The following is an 18049-nucleotide window of genomic DNA, read 5'->3' as shown; positions in this document are numbered from 1 at the left end:
CAATTTCTTTAACTGTACTTCAAAAACGCCTTTCTTTCTCACTTTTTTACACTATTTCATGACTATATGGTTTAAAACCCATTGTTATTCCAGACTCACCTTTCATATCTAGTAAGTCATGTTCATTTGATTTAGTTTGCCTTTCCATTGCTGCTGCTATTGAGGCCATTATGACTTCTCACTTGGGGTTATTAGTTCTGTACCTCCTTCTGATCTTTCTGTATTGTTACCAGGTGAACCTTCCTAAAGCCCATCTCTGATCATATCATATCTCTGCTTAAAAACACCTTCTGACCTCCCAGCCTGGTATTGAAGGTCTTCCATAAATATGACTCACTTTATTTAAAAAAAAAAAGATTGTATTGGTGGTTTCTTTATTTTATAGCAGTCATTTCAATCCTCTCTCCTCCACCTTGATCCCATGCTTAATGTCTGTACCCACTCCAAACCATCCTTCACTCAGCTGAGCTTCCTAAAAGCACAGGTCTGATTTTCAAGAAATTCCAGTGAGTACTGTTGCCTCTGGGATCAAATATAAAATGGTACACAAAATCCTTTATAACCTGGCCTCCTCCTTTCCAGTTTTCTTACACCTTACTTATTTCCTGGTACTCTGTGATTCAGTGACACTGGATAGACACTCATGTCACAAATCCAGGCATTTTCACTGGCTGTCCCCCGTGCCTAGTCTTATCTAAAATCTCACCTTCTACACGAAGTCTTTCTTGACCCCCCCATATAAATGTTCTATTATGTTTATTGCCTCCAATTTATCCTGTATATATCTTAACATAGTTGTTTATATGTTGTATTCTGAATGCTTAGCACAGTATGTGGCACATAGTAAGCACTTAATCGTTGTTTATTGATTGACTAACAGGTCAATGCCAAATTGACATTTTTCTTGATTAATTTCACATTGGTCTTCAGTATGCTTTAGACTCAACTCTGACAACTGTGTGACAGTGTGTATATAGTCCCACAGACCTTCCAACATTGATTGCTCCCATCTTTTGTTAACCATTGTGTGAAATGAAACTTCAGAGTTATTTTAATTTGTATTACTCTTACTATTAATGATTAGGAAAATTTTTTGAAAAACTTTTTTAAAAAATATGAACATTAAGCATTAAAACAGATGAACATTTGGATAGTCAAAGAACAGAAAGAGGATTGTATATAAAACTATGAATCTCTGTCATGCACAGCTTATTAGTCTAAAACTGTGGTGGGGAACCTGATGCCTTGAGGCTCCGTGTAGCCTTCTAGGCCCTTCAGGCAGCCTTTTGACTGAGTCCAAGTTTTACAGAGCAAACCTTTTTATTAAGGGGAGTTGTTCTGTGGAGTTTGGATTCAGTCAAAGGGCCCCACTTGGGCCACATATGGCCTGGAGGCTGCAAGTTCTCCATCCCTGGAAGGATATATTTAATATGGTAATACCAGCACTTCCGTACTTGTCTTTCTCCCTTTATGAACTTCTTCTCCCTTCTGTGTTTTTTTTTCTTTTGTGTTTTTTTTAAATGTTTCATTGATACTTTTCTTTTTTGCATCATCACTACTTATTTCTTCCACTTATCGCCCCCCCAAAAGCCCTCCCTTTTAATAAAATTATAATTAAGCAAAAAATCACACATTGATCATGTCTGAAAATATATATTACAGTCTGCGTGTCTTGTCCTTTACCTCTGCCCACAGGTTCAAGACAGGCTTTGTGATCGTGCTTTGGGAGTCATGATTGCTCATTTCTTTGATCAGTTCTTAAGCCTTTGATAATTCTTTTCCTTTATGTTATTATCATCATGTAAATTGTCTGGTTCTGTTCATTTCACTCTGCTGTCAATTCATACAAGTTTCTGAATCTACCACTTTGATCATTTCTTATAGTGCAAAACTACTCCGTTACATTCTGTAAAATGATAACACTGAACTGGGCCTTTAGGATCCTTTTAAGAGCCAAAATTGTATGATTATGAAATGACCATTTAAAGATCTGGTGATCCGAAATAGTTGCGATTAGGGAAATAAGATTTAGTATTTTCTGCTTCCCGAATAGGTATTATTAAAAATGAAAACTGTTTTCTTCAAAAGGAGGAAGAGCCAAGCACTTGAAATTAAGCACCCACTGTTCATAAAAGATAGGTGGGCACAGGAAGTGTACAAAGTAATTGTGATACATGGTTCTTATTCTCATAATACTTTATAATAAGTTTGGGCTACCAAGAACTAAGCAGTTGAAAAATGAAAAACACAAGAATTTTAAGTGTTCCTATTCTGGTTTTCAGAGGATCCTTCATGATTTGTTCTCAGCCAAACAGGACCATCTGTAATCCCCAAACAGACTCCAGTGTTTCCTACTGTTTCTTATGCTGTCCCTTCTGCCTACCTATATCATACCAGCCCTTGAAAATTTGACCTAAATATCTCATCACATTCTGTCTGCTTTGTGCACAGCACACTTCCACTGTCAGGAATTGTTACTGATCCTATGCTATTCTTCTCTTTTATCTCCTCATGTACAAATAACATATCTGTCATTCAGTCACCTATGGTACTTTGTTATATACATTGTTACAATTGTCTTAAATTTCTTACTGTTTTATAAGCTTCTTGAGAATTCTCCAAAAGTGGAAATTTTTCGTGAAGAGATCATTTCAGTTCTACAAGCATTAAATACCTGCCGTAGTGACTCATTTTGCTAGATTTTGGGGATGCAAAGGCAAAACAAAGCCATTGCCTTCAAGGAGCTGTCATTTCACTGAATATTTAATAACAAATGACATTTGTTTGGGTGCTTTTGTCAGTAAACAAAAAGATACATAGTATTTGAATAAATTGAGAGTGGAGAGTGGAACAAAACATGCCAAATGTGGCAGGTAGTGTTCAAAATGTTGTAAGGGTCATTGGGGGATAATGACTTCACATAAGTTTGTTAGATTCAGCAAAGTTGAGTAGGAAATAGGATTGGTCAACTAGGACCATATTTCATAGTTCCTTGAATTACATCAGAAAGAAATCAAACTTTTATACTCTAAGTAGTGTGGAACCATTGATGATGTTTGAACGATCAGGTCTAGTGGTAGCATTGAGGAAGAACTGGATAGAGAAGAGACAAGTGTAACTAGGAGATTATTGTTTTTTTTACAATAGTTAACATAATTAGTTCTTGCTTGAAGTAGTCTGTAGCATTAATTATGGAAGAGAAGAATGTAAAAAAAACTATAGTGGAAAAATTAGTGAAACTTGGTGGTGGATTAGGGATCATAAAAGATTTTGAATGCAAAGATGACTTTTTACCTGGGTAATTGAAGAATGATGATGCTCTTAAAATGCATGTATAGTAGAAAAAGCTTGTTTTAGGCAAAGGTGAGCCAAGTCTTTGTACTTAATAAGTTTGAAGTAATTTTGGGACATAATAGATAGAAAGCTGTAGCAGGCAAATAAAAATGTGGAATGGATCTATGAGAGAGAGGGTAGAAATGAAGATAAAAATGAGAGCTATATGTTGTAGAGGTGAGTTTAAAGCCATAGAATGAGGTCATTAGGAAGTGTCTGAATAGAAATTTGGGGACCATATACATTTGGGATAGGAGGAGAACAGTAGAGGGGGAAGGGAGAATGGACACTAGTATGAGCCAAAGCTATCAGAACACACAAGGAAAGCCAGTTTAGTACAGCATTGCACAAACTGAGGGAGGAATTAAACGAAAGAGCAGAAACTATGCTAAATGCTACATAAGAATTCAAGAAGAGTGAGTGAGAAAAGGATACTGGATTTTTAAGATCCTTGGTCATTTTAGACATTATATTTTAGGCTTAAGAACATTGTATTTAAGGTCATCAGTGATGTTAAGAGAGTAAGGTAATCAAGAGTCAAGTAGTCTTTTGTTTAATTACATATGCTAATTGTTTTCTTCCAGAGTATACAGCTTAAAATTATTCAGGTAAATTCCCAAATTGCCTTAAAGCTCTTAACCTGTTGTATGGATGATGCTAATGTCTATACTATTTAAAGCTAAACTAACATGCTTATCAGTGTGTCTTGTTAGAAATAAGTTGATTGTCTAAAGTGATAAGTTTTTAAATAAGTTGACTGTCTAAAGTAGTAAGTTTTTAATTTGCATGATAGGGTAACTGTTTACAGCTTTGAATATAGGGAATTGTGCTTTTTTTTCCCCCTTGAATTTTATAGGAATACTTTTGTCTTGGAATACTGTGGAGAGGTATTAGACCATAAAGAATTTAAAGCCAGGGTAAAGGAATATGCCCGTAACAAGAATATTCACTATTATTTCATGGCACTGAAGAATGATGAGGTAAGTTAACTCTCAGGGATTGTTTCCCCTGGAACTAATAAAGAGAAATAATTAATGTATAGAATAGTAGCTATTTTGTTGGACTTGGTAATTTACTATGTTGACTTTAAAATGACAGGGTCCAGAAAGAATCAATAATAGTTTTAGTAGAAGAGAAGTTTTGATAATCTAATGAAAGTGAAAGCTACAGTAAGGAGATCTGAATCAGTTTACTCTGAGAAGTAAAAGGGAAGGGACTGAAAAAGGGGAGGTTATTATTTTTTTTTATGTTGCTGTCAGAATAGGAGATAAATAGAGCACCAAGTGATGTACTGATGAATAAGAAGAGGAGCAGAGACCAGAGAATAGATCAACTTACCAAACAGAAAAAGGAAGATGTTAAATAATGGTTTTAAGGACAGTGTAGTACTTTGTTTTTGCCAAGGTGAAGGTGATGTGAAATGGAAAGACAAGGAAGTTTTAACATAATAAATGTGAACTTAAGTTGATTTCAACAAATCAGATATAATTGGGTGAGAGATGGGAGTGTACAGAAGCAGGAAGAGCTTATCAGTGTAGGAGAAATGTTTTCAAGTAAAGAAAGTTCTTTGAATAAGGAGACAGTGTGCTTGTACAAAATAATTTTTTTATATGGCTGCATAAATCTGATGGGAAATGTATACTAGCAGAGGTAAGATGAGTGAGAAGGCCAGGTATAATGATGTACTTCTGTGTCTGAAGCTGGTAAATTTCTTGGGCTTAGGAGTCTGAGCCACAGACAAGATAAAGCTTAGATAGGATGTTCACACTAAGTCCAGTATCAGTATGGTCAGCCACTGGGCCTTTAGGCTAAGGAGAGATGAATCAGCTCAGTTTGGAAATGAAGAAAGTTAAAGTTACTGTGCCAATCAGCAAGTGGGATCAGGCCCATGAGGGCCCAGTTTTTTGGTTGTTGTTTTTTTTTTTTTTTAATCAAATGAGAAGGTGTTTTAGGAAAAATGTAGAACCGAAATGTAATGACTTGGAAAGTTGGAGAAAGATCTCTGAGAATAAGACAGATTGTGGGTATAATTTATGTTTCACTATCCTATCCATATTTTTTTCCCCCACTTCAAGTTATTTACTTCTTAGTAAATTCAGCGAATCTATGGGAGTAATAATTCAGTACGTGCTACATTTTTGACATTTGAGATATGATCTAGAAAGTGTTGAGAAAATTTAAATTTCTAGTCACTTTAGGAAACTGAGAAGGAAAATGCAATTTTTTCCTTGTATACTTTATACCAAACTGTTAGTTGAATAGATTAGCAGTCCTTTGCTGGTTAACAATTTTGAAGGCCCACTTTGTGTGTTTCTACAGTTGTATATTGTGTACGAGACATTGATAGCTGAGAAAGTAGCCTTTTCAAGAACTTATAGAGCAACAGTTGTTAACCATTTTTGTGTCATGGACCCCTTTGGCAATATGAAGCCAATGGTTCCTTGGATTTCAGAATAATATTTTTAAGTGCATAAGATGGAGTACATAGGATGGCAAGGGAAACTAAATATGTTGAAATAGTTATAAAAATATCAGAAAAACAAATTTACTGGCCCCAGATTAAGACATCCCATTTTAGAAAGAAGTAGTTGATACAAATAATAAGAAAATAAAGACTAGACATATAAAAAAGATGGGTAGATAAATTGACTTCCTCTTAACTTTCACATAGTAAGCCACTAGGTGGTGCTGTGGATAGAGCCCTGGGCCTGGAGTCTGGAAGACCTGAGTTCAAATTTAGCCTCAGACATTCAGTAGTTGTGTGACCCTGGACAAGTCACTTAACTTCTGTACTGTCTGCCTCAGTTTCCTCATATGTAAAATGGGGATAATAATAGTATCTATACCTCACAAGCTTGTTATGAAGATGAAATGAGATATCTGTAAAGCACTTTGCGTAGTGCCTAGCACATAGCAAGTGCTTAATAAATGCTTTTTTCCTTCCCTTATGTACAGAAAGAAGATAATTTATTATTGAGACTTTGCGTACTTCATTGAGGAAATGGTAATCTTGAGGAATGGTCACATAATTTAACAGAAACGAAAAAGCAATATATGACCTTAAATGAGTCAGAAAAAAGAAATTAGATTCTTTGTTAACAGTATCTTTTGTATGATGTGGTATTTAAGGATGAATTTTTATAGACATTAGTATTGTGGTAAGGGATAGAGGAATAGCCTTTTAGTTTGGAAGACCTGGATTCGTCTCCTGCTTCCAGTAGATATTAACTCTGTGATCTTGAGCAAATCAGTTAACTTCTCAGCTTCCCACACAGTTCTCTAAGACTGTAAAAGTTGCAGATTGCTAATTTATAGTCTGTTAGTGGAGGGAATTTCCACACTGAGAGTTCCTAAAACAAATATAACCAGAAACCTAGACCCTCTTCTCTGCCCCTAGCTGTTGGGATTCTCAGTTCTTTTAGTCTAATGGTACATATATAATAAGGGATGTAACTAGGGATAAGAAGGGCTATTAGGTTGATTGATTTTTGTGTATAAGTAAAATATATGTTTTATTTTTTTTGTTTTTTGAGAATGCTTTCTATGTTAAATTCACTTCAAAACTTTACTAACACCATGGGAAAATATAAATTTAAATTGCTTTTTAACTATTTTTAAAATTGCATTTGCAGATAATAGATGCCACTCAGAAAGGAAACTGCTCTCGTTTCATGAACCACAGCTGTGAGCCAAACTGTGAGACACAGAAGGTAAGTAGTGTACAATTGAAACTTTAAAATCATAGCTATGATGAAAAGATGAAGTGTACATTCTTTTAGCACCTTTTATTGAATAAAATTTTAACCACCATTAAAATAGTATAAAATATTTTAACTCCAAGAAATAATACATGTATTTTTTACATACTTAAATAATTTACATGACAAATTTATTACCTGAAAATCTGTATAGAATTCAAGTTTTTGTATGTCATGTTATTTAAAGAAATTCTTTGTAACAATCATTCGTAACTTATCCTTACCCTTTCTCTCCAGACGTTTGTTTATGTCAAGACTTTTATGCATTAAAATATTTTTACTGTAGGGCACACTTCTAACTGCTTTATTCCTCCCTATATAGGTTGTACCTAAATATAGGCAGATGTTCTAAATTGAGATATTTTTAAAAGGGAAAAAAATCATGTACATAGCTATACCTTAAAATTATTCTACCACTGCAATTTTAGATAGGTAGTACTTGTACCTTAGTCTTGATGGGGCTTAGGGAGGAGGCTAACAGAAGTGAATCAGTGGGGGCAGCTAGGTGAAAAGAGCACTGGCCCAGGTGGCAGGAGAACCTGAGTTCAGATCCAGCTTCAGATACCTGACACTTACTAGCTCTGTGACCCTGGGCAAGTCATTTAACCCCAATTTCCTAACAAAAACAAACAAAAAACCAGAAGTGAGTCAGTGTCATTTTCCTCTCTTTTATACCCCTCTACCAAAAAAAATTCCTTGGGAAGCCTTAGATGCTTCACGAAATAACTACAACAGTAGCAGCAACCCAGCAAGAGGCAAAGCTTGTAAAATAAAATGCATACTATTGTTTTGGGGAGTGTTGAGGAAATGCCTACCACCTTCTCCTAGCACTTCACTTTCTGGGATTTGTAGTATGAAAGAGAGCTGTTAGACTTCAAAAAGAGATGCTTTTGGTGCAACATCAGGAGTTATATAGGGGTCATCTCTCAGTCACCAGCAAGGTTAGCTACTAAGAATGTGATGAAAGGAAGAACATTTGGTGGGAGAAATTATAGGACATATTGGAACCTATCATTGCTTGTTTTTCGTGAACCTTAAGTAATTTTCTCTAATTGAAATGTTACTTTTTATGTTGAAAGACATGGAATTTTTTATTGTGGTTCTTACTTGCTTTCACTATTCTCATCCCTAACTCAGCTTGATTTTGCAGATTATTATTAATCTGTCTACTCCCTGTTTACTGCCTGTTTTCGTATTGCCTATCCAAGACTTCCCACACTCCCCTTCCTTTATGGGAAATGCCACAAGGTTTTCCTCAAAAACTTTCACTTGATCTCTCCAGTGTTGAGAAGGTCATCTACCATTGGTGCCTCCATTTATGTCCTTTCTCTTCTTAAAACTCATTATTCAACTGAAACATCTCCCTTCAAAGTTAACAATGATCTCTTAATTGCCAAATCTAATGTCCTTTTCTCAATCCTCAGTGACCTTTCTGCAACCTTATACACTGTTAATCACCCGTTTCTCCTTGACACTCTTTTATCTCTGGGTTTTTCTAAGTGTTCTCTCCTGGTATTTTTCCTACCTATATGGTAGGACCACTCCTATACGGTATGCTTTGCCGGATCTCCATCCAGGTTGTGCCCAGTAGGGTGTCCCACAGGGCCCTGTCTTGAGCCCCTTTCTCCCTCTATAGTATTTCACTTGGCAGTCTCATCAGTTCCCATAGATTCAGTGATTATCTCTATACTGGTGATTTCCAGATTTACTTACTCAACCCTAACCTCTCTCTTTGACCTCCAGTCTCACATCTCCATCTGCCTAGTTGGACATCTTGAACTGAATGTCACATAGATATCTTAAACTCAGCATTGTATAAAACTGAATCCTCCCTCTTTCCTAACTTACCTATTTTTGTCCAGGGTACCTCCATCCTCTTAGTCACTCAGTCTCACAATCTAAGCATCATCCTTGACTCTTCATTCTCACTCCCTATATCCAGTCTTTTTCCAAGTTGTGCTAATTCTCTTCTACCCTTGCAACATCCCATTTATGCCCCCTTCCTTCTACTGACCCTGCCACCACCCTTATGCATCCCCTTATACCTTACCTAGACTGTTGCAATATAGTTTTCTGGTTTCCCACCAGCATCCATCCTCCACTAAGCTATTAAATTGATTTTCCTAAGTCACAGGTTAGGCCATGTTCCCTATTCCCTGGTTCCCTGTTCAGTAAACTCCAGCGATTGTACTCCTTCCACCCCTACCCCCACCCCCTCACCACATACTTTGCAGTCCAATGACAGTGGCTTCCTTGCTGTACTATGCACAAGATATCTCCCAGTTCCCTTCATTTTTACCTACTGTCCTCATGCCTGAAATTCTCTCCTCATTTCCACCTCTTGACTTCCTTCAAATCCCAGTTAAAATCCCCCCTTTTACAAAAGCCATTCTCTATGCTCCTTAATGCTTGTGTCTTGCTCTGAGATTATTTCCAATTTATCCTGGCTATATCTTGTTTGTATGTAGTTGTTTGTGTGGGCTCTGAACTCCTTGAGAGCTAGGTCTGGTTTTTGCCTTTCTATCCCCAGTGCTTAGTACAGTTTCTGACCCATAGGGTTAATAAACACTTGTTGACTAGACTCAGTTATGGCATCTTAATAGTACTATTGAGTCTCATTTGTTATCCTTACCTCCCAATATATATGTGCATATAGATGAAAGAATATTTAAGAATTGGCTATGGTGCTACCTCTTATGTGAATCCTTATCTTTCTCTGTAGTTATTAGTGATTTCTCTTTTCTCAAATTAGTTTGCATTTACTTATCTGTGTACATATTATATCCCACTAGAATATAAGTTCCTTGAGGTCATGGGCTCTTGTATTTTTATTTATTCCTAGTGCTTAGCATATAGTGCCTTATAAATAGTCTCTTAATAAGTGTTTCCTGATACAGAATTGAATGAATGAATGAATTGAATTCAATTAGTTAAGTAGGGTTTCTTCTAGTATATTTAAAATAAAAGTGAATTTATAAAATGTCGACTTTTCCATTTATCAGAATACAAAACCACATAGTGAGGAGCATCAGGCATTAATATCATATATTATAAACTAGTATCCCCCTAATGTCTCAGAAACCTATAGTGTTGTTCAGAACTCTTCATCTCAAAACCCTTGACATCATTCCTACTCTCTTAACAGTAAGGTGGCCTTACTCCACACCATAGCCATTTCCTCTACTCATACTCTGGTTCACATTCCCGTCCCCTTCTATCTCCCGCAGATTGTAACCTCTCAACTATGCTGACTGTTCTCTACCTCACTGCCTCCTCCCATTAAAAAACTTTGCTAAGTCCTGCCATTCTCCCAAATGCTCCTTTATCTTCACTTTTCCACTTATACCCTTAGAAAAATATGACCACACATTGTGTTCACTTGCTTTTTCTCTAGTTAATTCCAAAGCTGTCTTCTTAAAATTACAGTATCTGATAGTTTTTTTGGTTTTGTTTTTTTGTTTTTTTGGCTGGGCAGTGGGGTTAAGCAACTTAACCAGGGTCACACAACTAGTAAGTGTCAAGTGTCTGAGGCTGGATTTGAACTTGGGTCCTCCTGACTCCAGGGCCAGTACTGTATCCACTGTGCCACCTAGCTTCCCCCTGATGGTCTTTTCTGAGCTCTCATCCTTCTCTGCTTGTCTGCAGTATTTTGGCACTATAGACCTGCTGCCTTTTTCTCTTTATGTAGTCTATCTGGATTTTTGTCACACTGCTTTCACCTGGTTCTCATTCCTGTTTTGTTGCCATCTTTTTTTACTAGCTCATCTTCCATATCAGGCCCATGATAGAGTGGGTGTTCTCAAGGTTCTGTTGGGAACTATTCTCTGTCTTGATGACTTTATCAGTTACCATGCATTTAATTATTATCTCTATATAATTGTCTCATAAATCCATATAGTCAGCCTCAGTTTCTCCCCTGAGATTCAGTTCCACATCATCAATTGATATGTTTCAAATTGTCTATACCAGAGACATCTCAAACTCAACTTGTGTAAAACTAAGCTCATTGCGTTTCTACCCCACCCTGTCCCTATACACTCTCCCTAGCTATCACTAGTTCTTTCAAAGGCATTGTCATTCTTTTGGTTTCCCAGGTTTGTAATCTTGTTATTTTTGACACCTTAGCCTTCTTCAATCTATTTATATCCAGTCATTTGTCAAATCTTGCCTGTTTGTCTTGCAACATAGCCATATCCTACCACCTCTAGCCTAGATTATTGCAAAAGCCTCCTATTTGCCTCTCTGCCTTAAGTCTCCTCCCCACCTTCCTCATAGCCGTCAGATTCGTTTTTCTAAAGCATAGATCTTATCATGTCTTTCCCTTCTTAAATTCCAAGGATTCGCTATCACCTCTGGGATAGGGATTCTTAACCTTTTTTGTGTCATGGACTCTTTTGGTAGTCTGATGCCTATGGATCTCTTCTCAGAATAATGTTTTTAAATGCATAAAATGCAGTTCATGGATCCTAGTTAAGAACACTTGCTCTAGGTAGGGGTGGGGAACCTGTAGCCTCTTGGACACATGTGGCCTTTTAGGTCCTTGGGTGTGGCCTTTTGACTCAGTCCAAGTTTTACAGAACAAATCCTTTTATTAAAGAGTTTTAGTCAAAGGGCTGCACTTGACGACCTTAGAGGGCCACCTGTGGCCTTGAGGCTGCAGGTTCTCCACCTCTGCTTTTAGGGTGTGATGTATATTCATCTGTTTAGCTTTTGAAGTTCTTTATAACTTTGTCCCAATATGTTTAATTTTAGACCTCATTATGCATTATTTTTTTGCTTTCTATGATTCAGTTTTACTGGTCTCTCTGGTTCTTGCACATGGCATTCCATCTCCCATCTTCATGCCTTTGTATCAGTAGTCCCCTATATCTAGAATGCTCTCCTTCACCTCCACCTAAGAGAATCCCTGTCTTCTTTCAAGAGGTCACTGATGTACCACCTTTTACAAGAAGACTTCCTCAATCTACCTAACTATGGTGCTGTCCTTCCAAAATTCATTACATTTAAATAGTTTATGTATATATTCTCTCTACATTCATGTATGTGGACATGTACTTGTGTCCCGTAATAGAATGTAAGCTTCTTGTAAATAGGTATTTTCATTATTTGTCTTTCTATTCCCAGTATATAACATAGTGCCTGATACTTAGTAGGCACTTTATAAATGCTTTGTTTGATTGAAATAATTCTCCATTAATAACATTGCTCCTATGGCTTGGTTAATGTTAGGCAAGATATAGCCATGTCAGACAGAGCTAAAATTACTCAGATTGATGGTGCTGTTGTATCAGAGCTTCAGTGTCTTATAGTGAAAGATTGGATATTATATTGAAAAGAGCACTAAAGTCTTACCCCAAACATTTTGTAGCTGTATGATAATACACAAATCATTTACATTTGAGCCTCAGTTTCTTTCTCTGCAAAATGGATATAACACCTGTATTATGTGCTAATTCCTTTTATTCAGACTTCTACATGTTTATATTCTGAAATGCCCTGTGCTTATTTACATTGAATGTTAAAAATGAAAAGACTGATTTTTTAAAAAAATTATTTAAAGAAATTCTGGTTCCATTATAATTTTCCTTCCCCTTATCTCATATTCTTTCAGTGGACTGTGAATGGACAGCTGAGGGTTGGCTTTTTCACTACTAAATTGGTTCCTTCAGGTTCAGAGTTAACATTTGATTATCAGTTTCAACGATATGGGTATGTTTAAAATTTTTTTTTAAATCTATTTTGGTGGGTGTACTCTGGGTTCAAGGTCATGGAAATGATGTGTGAAATGAAAAGATTTTTTTAATCTGATGTTTTTTTTGGCAGCAGCAGTTTTTTTCAGAAGCTAAAGGACCATAATGCATACAGTGAGATTTTTTTCAGTTATCTAGATTTAGTCTTTATCAGTATGGCCCTGTTCAGTATTTCTAAAGGGATATTTGAAAAATAACCAGTCTTGGGAATTAATTTACTCCAGGAGACAAGAGACAGTCTTGTTGATATTACCAAAATTACCTATTGTATCCAGGGCTGTTGTGAAGATCAAATGTGAGAGTATATCGAAGAACTTTGTAAACCGTAAAGTGCTGTGTCAAGTGTCAGTTGTTATCATCAACATTGTCATTATTATTATTATTACCACCAGTATTGTTTTAGTATAAAATGATCTTGTTACTTTGCTATGCCAAGCCTGTCACTTATTTTTTTTATATAATCTTGTTCATATACTTTTTCTTGCATTCATGCTGACGTGTGCATATTTCCCTTACGTAAACTTTGGCAGGAAGGGAACAGGACTCAAATTATAATAAACCAATTTCTGGTGACTGGGTTATCCAGTTAACAGATGAAAACTATATAAATGTGATAAACTCCCCTCCTGGCCATTAGGTGATATTCTGTGGCAACTAACTGGTGTTTCTTCATGCAGAGTTCCACTCTTATTTATGTTTTTCTCTATGTATTTTAGATTTGGAGAACTTAGGAATAAGCTAATTAAAATTTTTTTTCCTGGGTAAAATACTAATAGACCCAATAACTTGGAGATGTACCTACTCAGGAAGGCATGGATTCTATGAACAGTGTGGTTGAGTGTCTTGCATTTCCAAGAGCTCTTCTCCTAGATATTTCCAACCAGGCATTTTTCCTAGTTGAATCAGCTTCTTTGCTTCTGTAAGAAAAACCATATGCTGACTGCTTCAAAGTTCTAATTTAGTAATGTGGCTTGCTAGTTACTTTTTATTAAATTGTGGATTATTCTTTTCAACCTTGCTATTTTATACAATGATAGTGGATTGAAGTACTATAAAAGTATATTTTTGGGGGGAAGCGAGATTATATTCTGGAGAAAATGTAGAATAAGAAACTAAACAATCCAACTTGGTTCCATTTGCAAGAATATAGATACACTTAGGGGTTGCCTTTTGAGTAATATGTCCCAAATGGAGCAAGTACAACCTTTTTTTCTTCCACTTCAGCTGTTACATGGGTATCACTTAATACAATAGTTCAGATATGGTGGTATTGGGGTAGAGTGCAGTGAGAGTCATCCCTCCTCTCTTAGTAAGCCTATGCAGAGAGGATCATAGCAAAATTGATTAGGAAGATTAGTCCAGGTTTAAAGTAATGAGAGTCTGATCTGGGATGGTATCAAGAAATGATGGAGAGGTAAGAATGATATTGCGAGCAAGTGGCCAGTGATTACATACAGGAAATAAGGAGAAGCAGTCAGACATTTCAGAGTTTTGATTTGGGTTACTAAGAGAATAATAATGCCATTAAAGAAGACCAGAGGAGAGAAACTCAAGGCTTACATTAGGAAAAGCCTACAGTGATGGTAGATGAGATTCATGCATGTGATATAAGAATAAATTAAGGGTAGCTAGGTGGTGCAGTGGTTCTGGATCACTGGGGCTCGGGGGTCAGGAACACCTGAGTTCAAATCCAGCTTCAGACACTTAACTAGCCATGTGACCCTGGGCAAGTCTCTTAACCCTGATTGTCTCAAAAAAAAAATTAGATAATAATTAATGTCCCTTCTAATTTTTAATATTGTGTGGCTCTGCTATCAAAGTTACAAAGTCATAAAATCGAAAGGGATTCTGGAGACCATCGATTATGGCCCATCCCTGAACAAGAATTCTCTCAGTGATAAATCTGATATGGGTTCATATCCTTTGCTTGAAAACCTCAAATGAGGGGGAATTGATTTGTGCCTGACCCTAACCCATTCTCTCTTCGGATAATTCTAATTGTTGGGAAGTTATTATTTGCTTCAAGCCTAAATTTTTCTTTGCAATTATTTGTTGCTTATGTTCATGCCTTCTCAGACCAAGCATATCTCCTGCACCTTGCCCCACTGCCTGTCACATAGTAGTTACTTAAGAAGTGCTTGTCAGATTGAATTCCACTTGAAGCAGTAGCCCTTCAAATACCATCATCCTTATCATGTCTCCCCTTAGTTCTATATGCTTAATACTCTCCAATTCCTTAAACTAATCCTTGTTATGATATGGACTAAAAACCCTTTCATATATTTGCAAATGTTTTCTGAAGGTAATACACCATTTAAAATTTTTATTGTACTGCTTATTCAGTTTAACTGATGTCTTCCTTGTGTTCCTTTGCTAGGAAAGAAGCTCAGAAATGTTTCTGTGGCTCAGCAAATTGCCGAGGTTACCTTGGAGGAGAAAATAGAGTCAGTATTCGTGCAGCTGGAGGAAAAATGAAGAAGGAGAGATCTCGTAAGAAGGACTCTGTAGGTGTTCCAACCTCTATTTATACTTTTGTAATGTGGAAAATAGCTTCCTTATTTGTATTTTTAAAAGCAGAACACTATCTGAATATCCCAGTAATTGAGGAAAATGTAATTTTGAGGGCAAGTGTGGCAACTCTCCAGGAATTAACATTGATAGAAGCTCAGTCATGCATTCTTTTAGTTATTGTTGGTGATCATTTCACAAATGACAAGCCCCTTGTCATTTCAGAAGCTTTTCAAACATTATTTCATCATTAATTTGAGCAAATTATTTTCACCCCAGTTGTAGGGCTTTTTTGGTGTTGGTTTTGTATGCATACTTAATTTAGATCATGGACATTAGGCAGACAGAATGAAGCTCTAGAAGATATTAAACACTGCTCCGTATAGCAATTACATCAACTTGGGAGGGAAAGTTAGATGTTAGAGTCAAGATAGGCAAAATTATAAAGTGTTTTTCTCATTAAATACATTTTTAGGGCTATGTGAACAAAGCTCTTAATACAGTGCCTAGCACGTACTAGGCATTACATAAATGCTTTTCCCCTTCCTTCTGCTTACCAATATAAAATTGAGGTCAACAGCTTTCCAATGTAGGTTTTCTGTCAGCCTAGAGGAGAAGAATGAAAATACACCACTATGGTCACTATGCTTATTTCTGCATGCCAGTCATGACTTTCCTTTAGAGCTTTAGGAACTTTAGGAAGTACATATGAATTGGAGCTTAGTCTGTACTGTTGAGATGACTGCCTCTGTGAAGAAACAGAATGTGCCATTTAGAAAAATTTTGAACATGTCTCATAAGTAGAACAGTTAGTTTTGGTTTTTTTTGTTTGTTTGTTTTCTTAATGAGTACTATACTAATTGATACTGGAGGATGAGAGAAAGTAGCTTCTGGGATATGAGAGGAAACATCCAAAAATTTCATCGAAATCATTTACGAAAGTGATGTATAACATATTGACAGAGGAATGGACGATACTTAGTATCTCTTTTGGTTTGACCAGTACAGTAAATATTCCTTTATTTCTGTGAGATTTCAATGAGTGTTGAAATTTGTCATGGATTTTGTAGTTGCCAAAGGAGGCAAATGATCATAAGCAGTTTCTGTTGATGCAAATTCGTGATCAATGAATTTAACTTTAAATTTAAATTAGAAAAAAATTTGAAAAGGTACTCTTTTTACACTACTGGTATTTTTTGGGCACTTTTTTACTCAGTCAATACTTTGAATTTTTGTTGTGAGAGTTTTTGGGTTCTTTTTTTTTTCCCATAATGCAAGCTGTTGAATGCTTTCTATGAAGTATATAAGCACATATTGACCTCTCTTTGGAGGATTCAGGAGTCCCTGGGATACATACGTTTTGATATAAATGTATACATCATAACTTATGGGAAGAAAAGAAGAAAAAGTATCACTAAAACCTTGAATGCACAGAAGAGAGCAGAAGGGTACTATCATGTTAAATTTGGTGTGATGTATACCTTTTAAAATTGAGTAATAGAGCCTCGCAACTTGATTATGGTCTGGGGTTTTTTTTTTTCCTGTTTTGCTTTTTATGTGGAAATGTTCGTCCTCATTGATATATAAGTACATACAAAGGAAGTTGGTAGAGTGCCTTGCTAGTAATTTGTAATTAGCTATGAAGTGTTTGATCCAATAATTATGGCTCTTACCAATTTTATGGAGAAACTGATTTATCAACCTCACTTGACATGACTGTTCTTTATGTTCATTAGGTAGATGGTGTGAAACTTTGTTTTTCATTTGATAATTTTTCACGTCTTCCTCCTTTGGGAGTTCTGTTTCACCCCTTATTTTAAACTTCTCAGTAAAGTTTTTGATTGGTATTGAATCATTTATTTTGTATTGCTTTGACTCTTTATGTCACCTTAACTTTTAATTTTTGCTTTCACTTGCTGATTTAAAGGAGTTTGGAATTCCTGCTTTCTTTTTTTCTGGATTCTTTTCCTCTTGTTTTTATTGTTATTTGTAATCTCTTTTAGTTGGGCAGTATAATATTTACGTTTTCACAGCTTGTATCAGCTAGATATTGATGAATCTTCAAATTCCTTTTCTTAGGTCTTCAATAACTCTTTCAAGTTGCTTCTTCTATGGTGGTGTTTGCCTTTTCTTAGGGGTGTGTTACATGATAGCTCCACCTTTACCTCCTATAGTTCTTCACATAACAGTGATTATTACATTATACTGCTGTGTGCAGGTCCTAAATTTTTTTTATGTTTTCATTAGAATATTGTGAGAATGCATTCATTTATGATACTTATAGCTGGTAATAGCTTTTAAAAATTACTGTTTTTATGTAACTGGCTTGTTAGTTGGATTCATGTCATTCAACTCCAAATGTCTTTCAAAATTTCAGTCTAAGTATGCGTATCTTTTCAAAGTTATTTTGGACCTAGGTGCTATTTTTATCATAATAAATATAATTTCTGGAGCTGGCCTTAATTTTTTAAATGATCCCAGGATTTTCCATTTTTTTCCTTCAGATTTTTGCAGCGCTTTAATTACTTTTCTTATTTTACCTAATATAGGCTTAGAAATGAAGTGGGATTTTTTTTTGTTTGTTTTGGTTTGGAGTGTTTTAACATGGTTGTTTTGTTTTTTGTTTTGTTTTGTTTTTGGTTTTGTGGTTTGGTGTTTTTTTTTTTTTTTTTTTTTTTTTTTTTTTTTTTTTTTTTTTTT

General features: G+C 35.8%; 1 protein-coding gene across 3 annotated transcripts in view; it reads left to right on the top strand.

Moving 5' to 3' along the window:
- SETD2 (SET domain containing 2, histone lysine methyltransferase) overlaps positions 1-18049 on the top strand; it is a 142714-nt gene that overhangs the window by 53780 nt on the left and 70885 nt on the right. For all 3 annotated transcript variants that reach the window (XR_003567319.1, XR_003567320.1, XM_027842146.1), the window contains exons 6-9: positions 4190-4313; positions 6966-7043; positions 12703-12800; positions 15219-15345. Coding sequence is in view for 1 of the 3 variants with exons in the window: in XM_027842146.1 (XP_027697947.1) it covers positions 4190-4313; positions 6966-7043; positions 12703-12800; positions 15219-15345 (427 nt within the window). In the remaining 2 variants the exon portion in view is untranslated. The remainder of the gene's footprint in view (positions 1-4189; positions 4314-6965; positions 7044-12702; positions 12801-15218; positions 15346-18049) is intronic.

The sequence above is a fragment of the Vombatus ursinus genome, unplaced genomic scaffold (assembly GCF_900497805.2).
Source record: "Vombatus ursinus unplaced genomic scaffold, bare-nosed wombat genome assembly UNPS02014867.1, whole genome shotgun sequence".
Taxonomy (NCBI): domain Eukaryota; kingdom Metazoa; phylum Chordata; class Mammalia; order Diprotodontia; family Vombatidae; genus Vombatus; species Vombatus ursinus.
This window is presented reverse-complemented; position numbering and strand designations above follow the sequence as displayed.